The sequence below is a fragment of the Nothobranchius furzeri genome, chromosome 8 (assembly GCF_043380555.1).
Source record: "Nothobranchius furzeri strain GRZ-AD chromosome 8, NfurGRZ-RIMD1, whole genome shotgun sequence".
In the NCBI taxonomy this organism is placed as follows: Eukaryota; Metazoa; Chordata; class Actinopteri; order Cyprinodontiformes; family Nothobranchiidae; genus Nothobranchius; species Nothobranchius furzeri.
The window spans coordinates 59229890-59249808 of record NC_091748.1 but is presented as its reverse complement, the minus strand read 5'-3'; the positions used below and the strand labels follow the sequence as shown (position 1 = coordinate 59249808).

At 40.2% G+C, this 19919-nt stretch overlaps 2 protein-coding genes across 3 annotated transcripts in view; both read left to right on the top strand.

Annotated features, from left to right (window-relative positions):
* Window positions 1-131: 131 nt before the first annotated feature.
* ndufb5 (NADH:ubiquinone oxidoreductase subunit B5) lies at window positions 132-4297 on the top strand. Its single transcript, XM_015970583.3, has 6 exons — window positions 132-291; window positions 886-968; window positions 1233-1299; window positions 1389-1450; window positions 1790-1896; window positions 4105-4297. The coding sequence occupies exons 1-6, from the start codon at window positions 174-176 to the stop codon at window positions 4223-4225; spliced, it is 558 nt and encodes a 185-aa protein (XP_015826069.3). The 5' UTR covers window positions 132-173; the 3' UTR covers window positions 4226-4297.
* A 1690-nt stretch (window positions 4298-5987) lies between these two features.
* Window positions 5988-19919, top strand: part of usp13 (ubiquitin specific peptidase 13) — a 35812-nt gene continuing 21880 nt past the window's right edge. The window contains exons 1-6 of one of the 2 annotated variants that reach the window (XM_054752329.2): window positions 5988-6374; window positions 8700-8825; window positions 12555-12615; window positions 16775-16896; window positions 19201-19343; window positions 19516-19700. In XM_054752329.2, the coding sequence (XP_054608304.2) occupies window positions 6264-6374; window positions 8700-8825; window positions 12555-12615; window positions 16775-16896; window positions 19201-19343; window positions 19516-19700 (748 nt within the window). In that variant the 5' untranslated portion in view covers window positions 5988-6263. The remainder of the gene's footprint in view (window positions 6375-8699; window positions 8826-12554; window positions 12616-16774; window positions 16897-19200; window positions 19344-19515; window positions 19701-19919) is intronic. The other variant, XM_054752330.2, reaches the window with a different exon arrangement.

Genomic DNA, 19919 nt, shown 5'->3' with positions numbered 1-19919 from the left:
TAAAATACATTATTTAAATTTTTATTTCCATCAAAATAAATTTAAATATTTGGATACATATTAAATTAAATATCTAAAAAAATTCAAGCATAAAGATAGTTCGTATTTGGCGTTTTACTTCGTTCGACCAATCACAGGGCGGGTTGTTGGACTGTCCTCTCAAAGCAGCAGCGATGGTGGGTATGAGCGTCCTGAGGTCTGCTGCTGCTTTCGCAGCCAGACTGAAGCCATTGAATGCTGGAAATAATGCGGCGAATTTGCTCACTCGAACAATCCCCCGAACAGATAAAGGTAAGTAACTGTCTGCTGGTTTAAAATGTTTAGGATTTAGGTCCAAAAGTGACTGCATTCACTATGACCTTGCTTTGGGACTTGTTAGCTTTACTTGCTAACATCAGCTAATCATAGTCCCACTGTCAACAAAAAGCAAACCGATTTAAAAAGGCACCAGTGTGGCAACTGCCGCCACTACTAGACTGAAGAAAGAACTCGAAGGACCCCATCACAACGTTTTTTATTATTTGAGTTTGTTTTATATTTGAAGTTCAATAAATATTAAGAGTTTTATTGACTTATTTAATTTATATTGCACACAGTGAGTGTTCAGTTGTCTTTCACAATCAATCGTTCTTGATTATGCCGGGCTTGATAATGGTTATGCTTTGACTGCATTTACTATAATGCAGCTGGTATTTTTGGAGGAAAGAGGTATTTTCCTAATTTCGAAACACCCAATGGTCCCCATAATTAAAATACATTTATATTTGATGTTAAATGAACGTGTGGCTTTATAAAACCTATACATATTGCTAGCTACATGGTCCTAACAATAACAGCAACAACAAATACCCATGTTTTATTATTTTCAAATCTTGTATTTTACAGTCACTATTCGTTGGGGTCATGGAAAGAAAATGTTTACCATCAAACCCACCGGCTACTATGACAGGAGGTTTCTGCACTTACTGGTAAGTATTTTAACACAATTTAATTCACTGGCATCAATTACTTCCCCCAATCCAAAGCATAAGCAGTGTTTATCTAAACAGCAGCACAATACACTACAGTAAATCTACATAGCCCTTCTTGTTGCTCAAAAATTGTGAGACACATTTTCTCTTAATACTTAAATGTAACCAGTTGTTTCCCCAAAATATTTTTAGTTTTAAAAATGGTGCAAAGACTTTAGATTGACCTAGATGTAACTGTTCATTTCCTGTTGATTCTTGTAGCGATTTTACGTCCTGCTGACTGGAATTCCAGTAGCCATAATTGTCACAGCTGTGAATCTCTTCATTGGTAAGTACTCATGTGTCTTTTCTTGGAATATTTTGTTAATTTGGGATGCAAAAAACCCGAAATAACTGTACATTTCATTGTGTTACAAGGTGAGGCAGAGCTTGTTGAGATTCCTGAAGGCTACGAACCTGAACACTGGGAGTACTACAAGGTGTGTAGTTTTTATTTCGTTGTTTTTTCTTTGATTTATTGCGTCTTTGCTTTGATTCCTGTCTATTCATAGTTATTTATTAGAAGATTGTGCCCCACACTGAAATCTGTGATTATTTAAAATAAATACATCTAGTACTTGAACACTTTAGTAGAGACTCACTATTCATATAAAAAAATGCCCTTAAATAAAGCAATTGAGGTAGTTGTGCTTATGTTTGTTTATTTTAATAGATGCTTTTATCCAAACAACTTAAAGTTTTCAACCTACTGTAACATGCATGCATTGTGGTTGAACACAGATACATTATGCATTATTTTCCTGATCATTTTATTACAGCACCCCATCACCAGGTGGATTGTACGATACTTGAAAGACACCCCAGTGAAAGACTATGAGAAAATGTTGGCTGTAGTGCAAATAGAGAAAGAAAAAGCAGACATGAGGTGAGAAGAACCATTATTTCTGTCATTAACAGGCTAGGACCAGAATTTTATAATAATGATGCTATCAATCTCAATTATTAGAGGCAATATTTTAAAGCTTAAAGAAACTATCATGCTATTTTACATCTTTCAGAGCGATGATTGACCCATATAAATGGCCTGTATTTGATATTTAATTGGTATCAAATATTACCGTTGGCACTATGGAGATGTAATTTATTCTGGAATATATGTTATTTTCTTGAGACTTTATATCATTCTGGAAAAAAGATGCTTTGATTGGAATTGGACTCTAGAACCCTACAACACACACACACACACACACACACACACACACACACACACACACACACACACACACACACACACACACACACACACACACACACACACACACACACACACACACACACACACACACACAAGGGCTGTTAATCCCTACCGCTGAAGCTGATTCGTCTCGATATGCTGCAGTGATACGATACATTAACAATACGGTGAAACCTTCTGCCGATACTATTCGATATGATTCTTCCTTGCTGGTGATTCATTATTGATTTGACGATTTTCGATTTGATAAAATTCATGATGCCATTTGAAACAATTCAACACATGGCAAATAATTTACAAGCCCATATTTGATTTTATTGAATATTTCCTGCAAAATATTTTGTCTCTAACGTTTTTTGAATTTGGTCATTTTAAAGCAGCATTTAGTTAATTTACTCTGCTCACCTCACATGAACTCACACTGGCTAAATAAACAAAGAAAGTTAAAATAAAACGATTAGTCCATTATATTTTAAACAGTCACCTTATCTTGGTCATCTGGGAGGGGCTCAGAATAGATTTGCTGTTCTTCCACATCGAGAGGAGCCAGTTGAGGTGGCTCGGGCATCTGATTAGGATGCCCCCTGGACACCTCCCTGCTTAGGTTTGCCAGGCACGTCCAACCGGAAAACGACCTAAAGGAAGACACAGGACTCCTTGGAGGGACTATGTCCCTTTCCTGGCCAGGGAATGCCTTGGGATTCCCCCGGAAGAGCTGGCCGAAGTGGCTGGGGGTAGGGAAGTCTGGGCCTCTCGACTTAGGCTGCTGCCCCCGTGACCCAACTCCGGATATGCGGAAGAGAATGGCTGGATGGATGGATTTTAAACAGTTTACCTATTAAGGGTTAAAAACATAATACTGGCAAGTGTAGCTAAAAAAGATCATTTCACTTTCACACACATGAATGACGGTGATTTATAGCTCGGTCACGTCCTTGTTACCCACAAGGAAAGCCAGCATGATAACTATATACGGTTTGAGAGAGGATCTGAGAGGGGTGGCAACATTTGCAGCAACGTTGAAAACCCTCTCGGATGGTGCGCTCGTTGTACTAACGCACACGTACTTGCGTGCGACTCTGGCGAGCAAAGGGAAACTCTCCCGGTTGTTGCTCCACCATGTCAGGGTCTTTAGGGTGGATGCATTCCTCCTGCAGGTAGCGAGTGAGCTCCAGCTCGGCTCAAACTCTCTTCGGGACGGTTGCAGAAGCAGTGCTTGTCCGGGACTTCAGCAGGTCTCCGAGCGTTTATTTATTTATTTTTTTGCTGCTGGTGGCAGCTCTGTCTCGGCCAAGGACTCTGGCTGCGCAGCAGCTGACGTACTGAAAACCAAAGTGCTCCCAAAGGAGCAAAGTAACGTTTCGTTTTGATACCAGTGCAGCCATCCTTCTCAACATGCATCATTGAGTTGAACCAAGTTCAGTAATCGCGGTGGCCCATGATGCAGCGCGGTGGGTTTCTTCATATTGCGATATTTCATTTTTGCGGTTACCGCGACAGCCCTAGTGACCGGGAGGCAAACCTGTGCAAAATTTCATGCCAGCCCAGCACTCTAACCACTGAACTACCAAGTCTGTTACAAAACAATAGTTGCCTAACACATTCCTGAGTTGGCCATGCGTGCATCTGTGTAGACAGAACGCATGTTTTTATGGCGGTGTTTTTTCCCCAATGCAAAAGTCATTTGTCAGAATATCCAGGTTTCAGAACCAAGACCAGACCAGGTTCAGGGGGAGGAGAATTGCCTCATGACACAAGTGGGCTACTTTCTCCTGGATACACGAAAAAACTTTACATCAACCAAATTGAAGCTGAAGCAGAAAAATGCATGAATGCAGCCAAAGATCATGTTTGTGAACTACTGTTTGACTTCAACAGACTGGCTGAGATGGAGGTGCGTCGTCACATGAGAATGAGGGGAGACGGTCCCTGGTTCCATTATCCCACCATTGACAAGGAGCTCATCGACCACAGCCCCAAGTCGTCACCTGACAATTAATGAAGATGTCATCAGTTCTACTCTTTGTAAATTTGCCCTCGCTTCCATAAATAAAGTATCTAAGTGGTCTAACGTTTAGTTTGAAAGCTTGTTTACTAGTTTTAAATGGGGAAATGTTCACCTGGATAGGAGCAGCAGAATTTAAAACAATGGTGTCTCGGGCATCTCTGGAGTTCTTGTGTGATTTACTGTTTAAATGGATTTTACATTTGTTGTCACACTAATTTAAACAATTGTAATTTAGATAAAGGGAACAGTGTAAATGTTTTTATAGTAAGGGGTTTTCACTCAAAAGTACACCTGTGTAGGTGTCAACTTGTCACCTAGTTTATTTTCAGTTGGCTGAAAAAGGACCCAGCCTGACTTGATGTAATTTGATAATGTGATACTTGGAAATGGTCATAAGAATAAACATTCAGGAGTTTGGGCTTACACAGATCACACCGCCAAGGAGAAAATATCCAAAGAGTTAGCTGTTTTAATTTAATCTTTGATTCTTGAAATTGGAATATCTAAAACTGGGTGAACAGACTGATTTTATATTTTATTTAGATCCAAATTTCCCCTGTGAACGTTCTTTCTTTCTACATAGGGTTTATACATTTTAAAGTGTAATGTGATTTATGAAAATCACATTCTAAGTGAAAATTCTCAACAGAATCAGAACTAAATAAAACGACATCATTTATTTAATTCACTTTAAAAATCCAAACATATTTAGGTGACAGCTGTCAGTTGGACAAATTAATTCATTCAGGTGTGATGGGACAAATCAGAATGCAAATCTTTGTTGTGTAAAATTATTTAATGTTTTAAAATATTAAGAAATCCAGCGGAATGCAGAGATATCAGTATTTTTAATCACTGAACAATGCAGTCTTTAAAAAATTGAAATGAGCTGGCATTTCATGAGTACAGGCAGAGGTGTGTCTAGGGAGTGACTTGGGGTAGCACATGTACTCCAGGTGCCACCCCACTGAGGTCCATGAAATTGATTTTATGCTGTTCACAAAGGCCTGGGGTTTAAAAACCCCAAAACATACCATACCATGTTTATTCATAAAGCACATTTAAAAACAGCATGCCAGCTGACCAATGTGCTGTACAGTATTAATAAAATAAAAGACGAGATAAAAATTCAGATAAAAGTTTTTTTTTAAAACAGTTGGTGGTAACACGTACCTTTAAGTATAGTTTATTTATATAGCACTTATCACAGACATGGAATCACAAAGTGCTTCTCATAGATCAAAACAAAGTCATAAAATCATAACGATTTCAAAACAGAAATAGATTAACATAAAAAATGAAGTCATAAATTATAAAATTTCATAAACAGATGAAAGATTACAAATTTGAGTTAAAAATAAGAAAATAAACGGTTTAGGTAAATGCAGCTTTAACATTGGTTTCTAGCTCCAGGGCCACAGAACGTTTCAATATTATCATTATTCATAATTTTTTCACTTTCACTCAGTCCCACTTCACTCCAGTTGGTGGCAGTAATGAACCAAGAAGTGACTTGCTAGGAAGAGGAGGAGAGAGAATGTGGAGCTCATGTGAAACCTGTGTGAAACAAGTGCCCCACCTGGAACCCCCCCCCCCCCACCACCACCACCACCACCATACACACACACACACACACACACATTTTAAAAGACCTGGACACGCCTCTGAACCCTGAACGCAGGAGGCCAAAACGTAGTAAATCTGCTTTAAATCCGCCTCTGAGGTGGGCGTGGCTCCTCGAGAAGCATAACGGCGTCGCTACAGAAGGTGTGTCATCTCTGCGCAGGTCCACGTTTCTCCGATTAGAAAAAACAACAACAAAAGGAGGACCGACCTCCGTGCCCTTAACGTCGTCGCCCAGGCAGCAGCCACCCTCCGCTCTGTCATTTTATCTGTAGGGGTTTTCAGCGTCACGTTCCCTGGCTGCAGGAATGTAGCGACGGGGCGCTTTAAAAATAGCATCCGCTCCTGTGACAGCGCTGCTCCGGAGGCTCCGCGGCACTCTGCTGGGAGAAGCAGGAATGCGAAGATGGCTGCAGACCTGGGAGAGCTGCTGGTCCCTTACATGCCCACCATCAGAGTCCCTAAAATCGGAGACAGGGTTTTCAAGAGCGAGTGTGCCTTTTCCTTCGACTCTCCCGTAAGTGGGTTCCTTTCTCTCTCTCTCTCTCTCTCTCTCTCTCTCTCTCTCTCTCTCTCTCTCTCTCTCTCTCTCTCTCTCTCTCTCTCTCTCTCACTCACTCACTCACTCACTCACTCACTCACTCACTCACACACACACACACACACACACACACACACACACACACACACACACACACACACACACACACACACACACACACACCGAGACTTGCTTGGGAGGCTTGTTTGGGGAGCAAATGTGTGCCTCAGGTAGAATGACTTACAGCCTGCTGTGGGGAGCCAGGAAAACACACGCTGTCGAGTGTGTGTGTGTGTGTTTGTGTGTGTGTGGCCACATGTCATGTGAACTTGACAGTAAATGTCTATATAACAGTTAAACGGGTTAATGGGGTTTTCCTTTGTGCCCCCCCCCCCACACACACACACACACTTACGAACCTGTATTTATATGTTTGTGTGTACCTCCATTGACTTCCATTCATTTAGTGACTCCACTATGCCTAACCCTAACCAATGGGTGGTTTTTTGTAACCCTAAACTAAAAGTTAACTCACCATACCTCTAAAACTTGGTGCTGCATTGTGTGGATTAAGGAAATGTCCCCACAACGTGAAAACGTCCACAAGTTATAGGTTTAAAGTCAACATTTGTCCACTTGACCATACGAGGACAAGTACACACACACACACACACACACACACACACACACACACACACACACACATTATTTTAAGATAATGTAATAACGCCACTGCAGCAATGACGTCACCAGGCTGTGTTCATTTGCAGAATAAAGTGTTTATTTAGGCATTTCTAGACTAATCTGGTTGTTCAGGCTCCCTTGTGTTAGTGTCAGTGCTTAATGGCCTCATGTGTGGACGATGGCAGCTTATTCCCAAAAATCACCCCAGGGGCTGTAATTATGTTATCAGTTCGATTTTATTCCTGACCAAATTTTGCATATTTTGGCACCCAATCCTTTTTTGGAACGATGGCAGCAGAGAAGTTAGGTGCCCGTGTGGTGTCATAACTGGAAGGTTGTGGGATCGTGTCTCACTCAGTCTGTCACATTCGTGTCTTTGGGCAAGACACTTACCGTACCAGCTGGTGGTGGTCAGAGGGACCGGTGGCACCTGTGTTCAGCAGCCTCGCTTCCATCAGTGCGCCTCAGGGAAGCTGTGGCTAAACTGTAGCTCGTCATCACCAGCGTGTGAGTGTGTGTGTGTGTGTGTGGCCGATTTTGTTGTGAAGCACCTTGGGGGGGGGGGGGGGGGGGGGGTTGTATATCAAATACAGACCATTTAACATTTTACCAGTTCCCTTTCTGTAATTAGGAAGGTAGTTACCTAACATTTGAATTAGACTGGAATTGTATGAATGTGCAGCATTGTTCTAGGTTTGTTAGATTTTTTGTGCTTTAAAAGTAACAAATTTTGCTCTCAAAGCTTTCCTCCACTATTATCTGGACTGTAACCGTTTTAAAAGGTGACTCAGCTGTCTGGAGTTCATCATGTTGGCCTGCGGACTGGTTTATTTTTATCCTCCCAGTGTTGAGGCTCATATGTCACTCTGGGCTTAAAGGTTTAACACTGGGGTTGATGACGCCCACTATACTGATTTCAGGTTTAAGGGATGCTTTCCTGTTATTTTGTCCTCATGTGAAACCTGGAGGATGTTTTCCCTTTCCCTCGGAGGCAGAGAAGTTATACGGTGCTCCACAGTAATTCATGAGAGATGTAAACTACTCACAGAGGGATTTTAATTAATAAATGTGTCTTTCTGATCCTCAGTGATCCTAAAATAAAAATGCATAATATGTGGGATGAATTTCTGAAGTTGCTTCTTTGATTACGATCTTCTCTCGTTAAAATTAACAGCTTAAAAACTTCTGAGGTGAAACAGAAGATCAGAGAGAGAGAGAGAGTAATATATGTTAGCTAAACTTGGTTGTTCTGTAAAAGGAGACACATTTTTTAGATTTCTCAGTAAAAATGATCTTCTGTTGCAGATTAACGTGAACATGCTGGGACATCTTTCCCAAATGACTGAGCTGGAAAGTGTTTTTGCTCAATTTTAAATTCTCATTCAATTGCATTAATGCCGAAAATAATTATTTCTCTTTCTTGTTTTGAACAAATAAAAATAAAAGTGACCTGATATCTTAAATACATCCATCTTTTATAAAGCAGCCTCCTCTACTGATAAGTTCATACACTTTGTACATTTTGTTTTGCTCAGCAAGAAAAAGCTCCCATGTGGAATATATAAAGTTTTTCACATGTGCTTGTAGTTCCTCACCTGACAATGTTTTGCTCTGCAGGAGTCTGAGGGAGGCCTGTATGTGTGCATGAACACATTCCTGGGCTTTGGACGGGAACACGTGGAGAGACATTATCGCAAAACAGGACAGAGTGTTTACATGCACCTCAAACGACATGTCAAAGAGGTACGTTTTGCATTGAGCCTTGAGATTTTCTTTACTGTTTACCGTACTTTTGTTAAAGACCACGTTCACTGAGAAACCGCTTTTTACTTGTTCTATTTGAAATATAATCAGTGACTCTGAGTTTCACGTGCTGGCTAAATTTTAAAATAGTCTTCTAAAAGCCACTCAGATCTACGTCACACTGATAATTAACGTTCATGGGCTCATCCATCTTGGCTAATGACGAGGAAGGCTTTTGTGGATTTAGCATCCAGGAGAGAGCAGAGCATGTGTTGGCTAGGAGAAGCTAATGGTTAGCATTAGCAACTCCACAACGTGGCAGATCCCATTCAGGCTTGTGGTATTTGTGGAGATAAAACTTCAAAGTTGCAAAGCACAGTCAGTGATAGAGTCACATTGCTGTTGGCCAATCAGAGGTGAGATGTCCGAATATCAAGAAATAAGAGTCCAATTCCTGCCGCGTTTTGCAACCTTCCTTCCAACTAATTTCTGGTTCCTGAAACAGGAGCGCCTGAGCATTTTCCCCCACAGAGATCGACTCACAGGGCGCTCATTTATACTAAAGACCACTGCATGAAATAAAAAAAGGAGTTAACTTGATCTTAAAACGTTGAAGCCATTATTAGAGGTTTTTGTGACAAAAATGTCAATACAGTCTATTCAAGACAAAAACACAGTGGCTCCTCGTTTATCGTGAGAGTTACGTTCTAAAAATAACCCACAAAATCTGCAAAGTAGTCGGCTTCAACCCCCCCCCCCCCCCCCCACACACACACACACACTTTTTCCAAAGTCGATTTATGTCCCCTGCACTTTTTTCCATCCCAAAAGAATATTACGCTATATTAAATAGACACTGGACCAAGCAGAAAACAACTACTTTTGTTGATGCCTGTTTCTCATTAGAACCGTCCATAAGCTCATCCATTGGCTCTGCTGATACTTGCTAACGTGTAATTGGCCGTTCCTGTCACCTGTGTACTTGATGGTTCTGCATTCCTGACATTGCATAAAAGAGCCTCTAGGCAGTAGTTTAATACATATTTTTTGTATACTTACTGTAAAGTCGATGGAGATTGTGGAGTTAACTGTTTTAACTGTTGTTAACTGTTAACTGTTTTAGTTAAATCGTGCCTTTCTTCTCTGCTCCCTTTTATAACAGCCATTATTCATTCCTCACTATCCTCTGGTACGGTCCCATCCCTATTCAAATCCGCTTCAGTCAGCCCTATTCTAAAAAAACCTGGTTTAGATCCCAATGATTTCAATAACCTCCGTCCCATTTCCCATCTTCCCTTCATTTCCAAAGTCCTTGAGAAAACTGTTGCATCTCAGCTCCATTCACATCTCACCCGCAATAACCTTTGTGAACAGTTTCAGTCTGGCTTCCGTCCCCACCACAGCACAGAAACAGCTCTCATCAAGATCACTAACGACCTACTCATTGCTGCTGATTCTGGTTTAATCTCTATTCTTATTCTCCTCGATCTGAGTGCGGCCTTTGACACCATTTCTCATCCCATCCTCCTTAATAGACTCTCTTCCTTAGGCATCACTCACACCCCCCTCCGCTGGTTTCAATCTTACCTTACTGGCCGCACTCAGTTCATCCAGTTAAAATCCTTTACCTCAGAACCCTCCCCAGTCAAGTCAGGTGTGCCCCAGGGCTCTGTCCTGGGGCCCCTCCTCTTCATAGTATATCTCCTCCCTATCGGCAAAATCTTCCGCAAATTCAATATCCAGTTTCACTGCTTTGCAGATGACATCCAGCTCTACATTTCCAGTAAGCCCAACACAACTCTCCCACCATCCTCCCTTACACTCTGCCTCTCTGAAATCAAATCATGGTTCACCTCTAATTTCCTCAAACTCAACGGCAATAAAACTGAACTTCTTCTAGTTGGCACTAACTCCACCCTCTCAACATCTGACAGCTTTTCTTTAACTATTGACAGCGCCATAGTCTCCCCCTCACCTCACGTCAAGAGTCTGGGTGTCATTCTCGACAGCTCACTTTCTTTTCAGGCTCACATTAACAACTTAATTTGGTCAGCATACTTCCATCTACGTTCCATAAACCGTCTCTGTCCCTCACTGACCCCTCACACTGCCGCCATTCTCGTCCACAGCCTCGTCACTTCCCGTATCGACTATTGCAATTCACTTCTTTATGGTCTCCCCAACAAACTCCTTCATAAACTGCAACTGGTCCAGAATTCAGCAGCCCGTATTATCACCAGAACCCCTTCCTTTCACCACATCACGCCGGTTCTCCAGCAGCTTCACTGGCTCCCAGTTAAATTCAGGTCCATCTTCAAAATTCTCCTTCATACCTTCAAAGCAATCCACAACCTCTCTCCTCCATATATCTCAGACCTTATAAGTATTCACACCCCATCCCGTTCACTCAGATCTTCTTCTTCCATCCATCTTGCAGTTCCTTCTGCCCGTCTCGCTACCATGGGGAGCAGAGCTTTCAGCCGCTCTGCTCCTCGACTCTGGAACTCACTTCCCCCAGACATCAGGAACGTCGACAGTTTTACCCTTTTCAAAACAAAACTCAAAACACATATGTTTAAATCTGCCTACAACCTCTGATTTTATTGAACTGTTTCTCTCTTTGTTTTTTCTTCTTTGGGTTTTATTATTGTTTTATTGTATTTCATTACGTGTTTTGTGTAAAGTGACCTTGGGTGTCCTGAAAGGCGCTTTTAAATTAAATGTATTATTATTATTATTATTATTAAAGACTCCCCGGGTCCCCATGCTGATTGTGCCCCCTTACTTCAAAGTCACAACTACGTCCATGCATGCAGTGGTCTTTCTCCTTGCTTGTTATTGTGTGAACTTCTGAAATCATGCTTGGTCTTGTAATTTAGTGACTTTGTGGGACCAGCGGTGTGGCATGGCTATCGCATCTGGTGGAAAGGGGGGGGGGGTTAGACTTTGTGATTTTGTAGTGGTTTATCATTGAACTTTATAAGGTTGATTGTTTACTTTGGTTTTGGGATGTTTAGAACACTAACAGGGCATTCTGGAGGAAAAACAACAAAGTCCTTAGTAGTTAATGTGTTTTCCTACTGGCTTTAATTGCCATCAGATTGCCTCTGCTTTCAAAGGAGCTGCTATTTCAATGCCCTGATCTGGTCAGAAACAGCTGCTCACATTCTGCAGGCTCGTGTGTCTGCAGTTATTTTTTTTCATACAAGTCCACTTGGTCTCAGATGTGTCAGCATTCCTGCTTTTTCCATTTCCGTCAGTGTTGAATGTGGAGTCACCCTGATCAAACTAAATCCAAACCAGTTGGTGGCGCTGTGAAATCTGCCATTTTTATTTCTTTTTATAATGCACCTTCACAGTCTTTGTGGATTTTGTCCATTTATCAAATAGAAATGTGTGTCTGGGATGGGTTATTTGTGTCATTTGTAATTTAAAGACTGCAGATGATAAGTCCAAACATTATGTTAAAAGCAGAAATCTAAATAGGAGAAGATGTTCATCTGATGCAGTTTGGTTAATCAGCCTTTAACTTAGATCCTGATGCTGTTGGAGGTGGTTTCCATGTTCTGTAACCTGACCTGGAAACTGGTGCATCCATTTCTAAGAAAACCTTCTTGATCACACACAGCAGAGCATCTGTTTTTTCTTCTTCAGTTTATTAAAGAAAATACAAAAACAACCTTTCGAAGTGCAAATTCCAGCTTTTATGTTGGTCTTTTTTTCTTGCAGAAAGCCACAGGAGCTGCAGGAGGAGCCATACCCAGAAGAAGAAATGGAAAAGTGTTCCTAGGTAAGGTGAAAGGAATTTTTTTGAGTATTCACATCCTTCATTAAATAATAAAATGAGGGTTTTCTTTTAAAGTTTTGGTTTTCCAGCTTGAAGAATGAACTAATCTTGAAATTAAAGTCAAAATAGCATTTTAATGATAAAGCTAAAAGACTTGTGTAAATGATTAGTTTAGGTGTGGAGGCCAGGGGAGGGACTCATGGGAAATATAAATTATGAAAGGGTAAATGGTCTGTATTTGTTTAGCATCTTCTTAGGGTGCTACAACCCCCCAAGGTGATTCACAAGTGTTAGGGTTCCTAGACACCAGTAGGCAAGGTGGGATAAGTGTCAGCAGCATTCTCTGTCAGGAGCCGGGATCGAACCAGTAACCTTCCGATTACTGGACAAGCCGCTCGACCTCCTGAGCTACTGCTGTACCTAGACCCAAAGTCACGCTCATCTACTTCCGGACCATGGGTCTCTGGAAGAACGAGAAAATGAATGCAAGTCAACCGGGCTAAAAACGCTATTTTCTAATACCGTTTGATTTGTTCCATGGATTTCACATATGATGTCTGTTAATTTTGAAGACGCATTCTGATGCTAAGAAAGCGCAAATTTTTGAATGGGGGCAAACATTATTTTAGGTTTTGTGCGTAAATATATCCAGAACTACAAATGTGCATAGCCAAAGTGATGTCATCGAACCAGAAGTGGAGAGAAGTACAGAGGGAAAATGGCTGTAATTTCAGGGAGGAAAGATCCTTAAATCTGGCAATGTGGTAAATAGCAGCTAGGCTAGGGCAGAGGAGATTCTGTGGTGACGTACCGACGTCTGATTTGTAGTCGTGCTAATTATGAACTTTTACAAGCTGATAAATCTCAAAGTACGTGACTGGTGTGGTCGAAACACCCATTAATTTTCGTTTAAATTGCAGTACAACATATGTCTGATCCAGGGCGAAAGGCAAAGCAAATTAGAAAATAGCTCTGTTAGCCCCGTTGACTTGTATTCATTTTTTTTTGTTTTTCTGGGGACTCATGAGCCGACTGGAAAGGGAGGAGACTTAGGCTCCATATGTCATAACAGTGTCAGATAGTTAAATGAAACATTTAAAACATTTTCATTTAAAAATTTTAAACTGCATACCCAGCTTCAATTATGTCTCAGTTTATTAACACCAACCATTCCCAAAGTTTTCTCACCCGTTTAATCCTTCCAGACTCACAGAAACTAACATAAGAAGGTTGCCAACAAAGACTGTGGTTATTTAGACAAAGTTTGTCTTGCACATTTTCCGAAAACTTTCCAATTCCCCGTGAGATGACAGCAAGGGCCAACGTTTAGAGCAGGAGTGTCAAACTCATTTTAGCTCAGGGGCCACATTGAGGGAAATCTAGTCTCAAGTGGGCCGGACCGGTAAAAAAAAAAAAAAAACTTCAGATTGTTTTCTTTGTTTTAATACAATCAATATAAAACAAAGCTGGAGCCTGAGGACAGTGTAGTACAAGTACAACACCTGAAGTGTACTTGAAAATTTGAAAAAAAATAAAAAAATCATTACATAATAAAAACATTCCTTAGTGATTCAAAGAGCTTACAGATCACATGGCTAGATCAGTTTCATGCAGCACTTAAAGTCTGTTTGACTCATTTTACTTAACATCTTTTAGCTTTCACCAGCACATCAATATCAGAAGTCACATCCTGAGTGGCAGCCAACTTCAGGATGTGATTCAAGTTCTTGTGTGGGCCTTGAGTGCAGCTTTGTCTTATTTATACTCATTACAGAGAAAACTTGCTCACAAAGATAAGTTTATTTTCACTCTACATTGTAAAGTACGAAAATAAAGTTTTCACAACCATCTCGTGGGCCGGATTTAACCCGCTTGCGGGCTGCATCCGGCCCGCGGGCTGCATTTTTGACACCCCTGGTTTAGAGGCATTTTTAAAACTTCCTCAAAAAAGGCATTTGCAATTTTACAACAGTCCTGGCCAAGTGAAAGACTGGATTTATGATGATGGATTTCAAACCCGTTGCTTTAAAGAGCTTGCAGTGAAAACACACCAGAACAGAAAAGAAAAATCCCCCGGGTGAGAAGATTATGGATAAGAGGGAAAATATTTTAAAGCCATAAACAAGTTAGGTTCAGATCTATTTAGGCTTTTAGGAAAACAACAAACTGGATGAAGGAGGATTTTAAAACAATATCCCTCTAAATTATACCAAACAATAAAGTGTGAATCCTCCAATAACTCCTAAAACTTATTAAGTTCGCCCAGCAGTTGGGAACACGAAACCATTCTCTGCTAAACCAACTCTTGCGTTGATGGGATTTTCTTCCATAGCTGGAAACAAGATAAAGCTGATTGGAAACGGTTAATCTCTTATAGTTTCTGATCATTAGAGATACTATTTTCTGCTAATAGAGGTCCATCATTTAGAGCTGTTGTTTGTTGTCTGCCAGCTGCCCCTTTAGCCGTCCTCTAAGATATTTCCAGTGATGAGCGCTCTCCTCCAGCTCCTGTTATCTAAACATAGCCCATTTATTTGTAAATTTGGTTGGTAACCATTCTAAATCAAAATCTGGCCTACTCTGTCCTCCTCCTTGGGGTGTGGACGGGGTGGCTGGTTCACAGTAGGCCTCCACCCATCTGTCGCTGTTGGCCTCTCAGCTGCCACCACCTGTCAGCGTACTGTCGAGGCTCACACACTTCCATCGAGGTGATGACGCAGCTCACTGAGACCGAGGTGTCCCTCTGTCTCTGTCTAACCCTCCTTCCTTCCACTTTCTATCTCAGAAAGCTCGATATTTTGGTTTATTTTACACGCCTTTCCCTTTATTCTAACTGCTACATCTCTCTGGTCAAAGTCTGACTGAAACTTTATTCTTAAATTCTTCGCTAGGATGATTCATGCTGTTGTCCGTTTTAAGGTTTTCCGTCAGACGTCATACCTGGACCCGTTATGTGATCTAACCAGACCACCGGCTGATGCATTACAATAAAAACAGTAGCTGGCAGAATGAGGCCAGAGATCATTTAGGATCCTGGTTCTCACGAGTCATTAGTCTAACCGATGTAGTTCATGTATGTCCTTCTATGTTCAAGTTGACATCACTTTGGTCAAAATATATTGTAGATAAATTACTACGTTGGTTTCAGATGTAAGAAAAATATTTTCTGCCTTATCACTGTAAAGTAAATGGTAAATGGCTCGTATTTGTATAGCGCCTTCTGAGGGTTCTACAACCCCCCCAAGGTGCTTCACAATTCAGTCATTCACCCATTCACACACACTCATTCCCACACCTTGTGATGATGAGCTTCGATGTAGCCACAGCTGATAGTGATAAGAGAGAGGTCAATGTGTGCCTCTTTATTATTGAGAAAAAAAGAAAATGTTCTTTATTGTTCCCACATAGCTATTTTTATTTTTTTCTTTGGAAGACTGTAAAATAAAATTAAGATGAAAAATAAAACCTTCAGTTTATTCATTTAAAATAAATATATTTAAATAATAAAATTAAAATCTCTAAATTATTCTGGAGACTATTGAAAATAGATATATTATTATTTTTAACTATCACCATTAAAGTCAATCCTTACTGTTAGCTATATACTTTTTTATTTACCAGTTTTATTTTAAACTTTAACCCTTTGACGCATGAATTATGAAATCTTCAACCATTATTTTTTTGACAATTTTTTTTCATTCATCTTTAGGTGTGAATGAAACAATTTTCAACAAATATTTTTTGTAAAATTTTATAATTTACAAATAATTTATTACATGTCCACCTCAGTGGGCAGCGTGCATTCTGAGCATGAAATATGTTGGCTTGACATGCTGAAATCCAAATGGAGGGGCTCAAATGCAATAAAGTCTTCAACTGCTGTGCTTAATAGCAAAAACAAATAAATAACTATTTTGAGTACCTGTCCACTGTAGTGACCATTATGCATCAAAGGGTTAAATCAATATTTACAATACATAACATTTTTTATAACATCTTCAAACTTTTTTTCAATTCAGATTGATCGTTTGGGTTATTTTGGATATCCTAGATGCATAATGAATAAACGGGAAAATTATAAATAGTGAAGAACAAACCTAAACTCATTGTTTCACTTGTTTTCTTACTGTAGTTGACTAACTGTTTGCTTCTTTTCTTAAAGATTTAGAGCTAAACCGTGATTTTAACGGAGAAGACTATGAATATGAAGATGAGGCCAAGCTGGTCATTTTCCCAGACCACTTTGAGATCCCGTTACCAAATATCGAGGAGTTGCCGGCTCTGGTCAGTGAATTTGAGCTGTGGTGTGTTTTTGTGCATGCGGATGGGAGAAGTTGCACTTGGTGGTTCCCCTTTAAGGACGAGTGAGTCTACTCCGTTAAAGAGATGATTCAGTTTAACTTCTGATCTCAGTTTGGAGAATCAACCAGGATTTCTTACAGGAGATTAAAGCAGCTACAGCTAAATGAAAGTAGAGTGGATTTCTGGCATTTAAAGAAATTCAGACCTTAAAGAATTATAGTGGTTTACATAGGAGCAGCATTATAGCTACACCTTTTGTCATAATTTTATCAGTAGAACAAATCTGTGTTTAAAATGCACCATTGTTTTGCACAAATATGTCCTTTTGTTCATCAGCTGTGACTTAGAATTATTTTTGGTCCAATTCTAAAATGCCCACAACAAAACAGCTGCTAACAATTGAGTTGAACTCATTTGGAAATTTAATTTAAAGGTGCAGTGTGTAAGATTGACATCCTGTGGTCAAACATGGTTATTGCAGTCCGTCTTTTAAATAAAAAATATTACTCTCGTTCTCTGAGTTTCATGGCTGATGTCAGTTACAGATCAGCACCAGAAGGTTCTAGATGACACGTAAAGAGGAGTCATACACAGCAAGTTAAGAAGTAGATAAAAAAGCTCTGACATGACCTGTGGTGCGATCTACTGTAGCATAATGCATTGGATAAAAAATCAAAAGTTTGATTAATTTTTGCTAATTGTTAGCTTGATTTCCCTAGAAAATTTCCTTCTTTTTTTCTTGAAATGCTTCGATCTACTTCAGGAAGGACACTGATAACTTCACTGTACTCAACGCAACTTGACCCATCTCCTATAAAAAGATAGCAGCAACACATTTAATATTTATCTGACTTATTGGTCAATGTTTAGTTTTAATGGCAACAAACAACATTTTGGGGAACCACACGGTGCATTCATTATGTGTATTTAGCACGTCTGAAGGCTTCTTCCCTTCATTTCTTGCATCCAGAGGAACTCTTGACTACTCTAATTACATGTTTGTGCTTGAAGCTTGGCTTTGGCATGGCTGTATTTGTCTGTATATCAGTGTTTTTGAAGGAAGATTTTGTTGCTGTTGAGTTGTCGGTGCAGAGGGACTAACACACTGATTCACAATCACAACAATATCCACAACTATAGTTTGAGAAAATCTAAGACAAGTTGGGAAATCTGAGGAAACATTTCTTTCGCCCTAGCATAACATTTCACAACTCCCCATTTTTGTTATTTATTTGACTTTTAATCAATACACCATCATAGGGCTGGGAAATATATCGAACACGTATCGTTATAAAAATTTCTGATTCTTATCGAGATAATTTTTCACATGTCAATAAATTTGATAGTAAAAAAATGAAAAGATGTGTGTAGTTGGCAACATTCATGTCCATTTAAGAAGCTGTACCACCTTGTGTTACGTAAAATTGTGACTAAACGTAATACATGTGACAGCCCCATCTAGTGGACAACCTTTGTTTCTGCACATATCTGTAGTTATCGTCCATTTATCGTTATCGAGGTGAAGTCCTTAATATATCGTGATATTGATTTTGAGCCATATCGCCCAGCCCTACACTATCATTTATGTTGTGCACATTTTAATTTGAGTTTGGTGTTGAGGTCAGTGATGTGCCAAATTTTAGAAATAAGTCATATTTGATAGATTTTATTCCCTTTGCGGTTTGGTCTGTATGGGGTTTGGTCTGTATGCTAACTAAAAAGTTCTGCGTGTGTGTGTGCGTGTGTGCGTGTGTGTGTGTGTGTGTGTGTGTGTGTGTGTGTGTGTGTGTGTGTGTGTGTGTGTGTGTGTGTGTGTGTGTGTGCGTGCGCGTCCATGATGATGATGCAGAATTTGCTGAAAACATTAGAAATGGTCTTGTTATGATCAAATATGTCAAAATTATGAGTGCAGACTTTTACATGTGGTACATTTGATTGTTTTGTTGTTCATTTCAGGAATTTCGAGCTCTATTTCTGATTAGCAACAACAAGAATTCCTCCGTCTATTAAATCTGCTTCTAGGTGTTTTGCATGGATCATTTTTCCTTTTTGTGTGCATTAAAGTTTTATATTTATCCTTTTAAAACAACAATGCATCAGTCACATAATGCAAAACTGCTGCATCTTTTCTTTCACAAATTCTTGCTTGGCAACTTATTTTCCTCTTATATGATTTAATTTTCATCTATTAAACTGAAACTTTCAGACAGTTATTGAAATATATCTCCAGTCCCTGAATTCACATCAACCAACTGCATTCACGTGGCCCCTGTGTTTAACGTCCAGGTGACCATAGCATGTGATGCAGTACTTAATGCACCGTCAGCTTACAAGAAACAGGAGCCTGAGTCCTGGGAGGAGGAGATCCAGGTCTCCAGACACGCCAGAAGCCTCAGACAGCTGGATAATGGAGTCCGGATTCCACCCAGGTATGTTTACAGACCTCCTGACTGGTGATTGAATCTGAAACTCTGATTGTCTGCTGCGTTTGAGATGTGTAACTTCACAGACCTGAAGTGCTGCAGCACGTGTTTATTGATCAATGGATGATTTGATACAAAAACTCAAAACAACAATGCAAAAATGTTTCTTTGCTGTCAGTGGCTGGAAGTGCCAGAAATGCGAGATGAGGGAAAACCTGTGGCTGAACCTGACAGACGGATCAGTTCTCTGTGGGAAGTGGTTCTTCGATGGGAGCGGAGGAAACGGCCACGCTTTGGAGCACTACAGAGAGACCAACCACCCCCTGGCTGTGAAACTGGACACCATCACCCCAGACGGAGCAGGTCTGAGCCACCTGAGCTGCTGCATAAATCTCATTCATGCTCCCATGTTTGTCATAAACATCAACAATACAATAAACCTTTAGCAAAGTAGGCGATGCCCGAATACATTTTCTCTTTCAAACCGTTGTTTCTGGAAGTCCTCTGGACTTTAGACATTTGATTTTGACTATTTGTTATGCTGAAATCTAGACAACACACAGACTAAGTTGCTTTCTGATT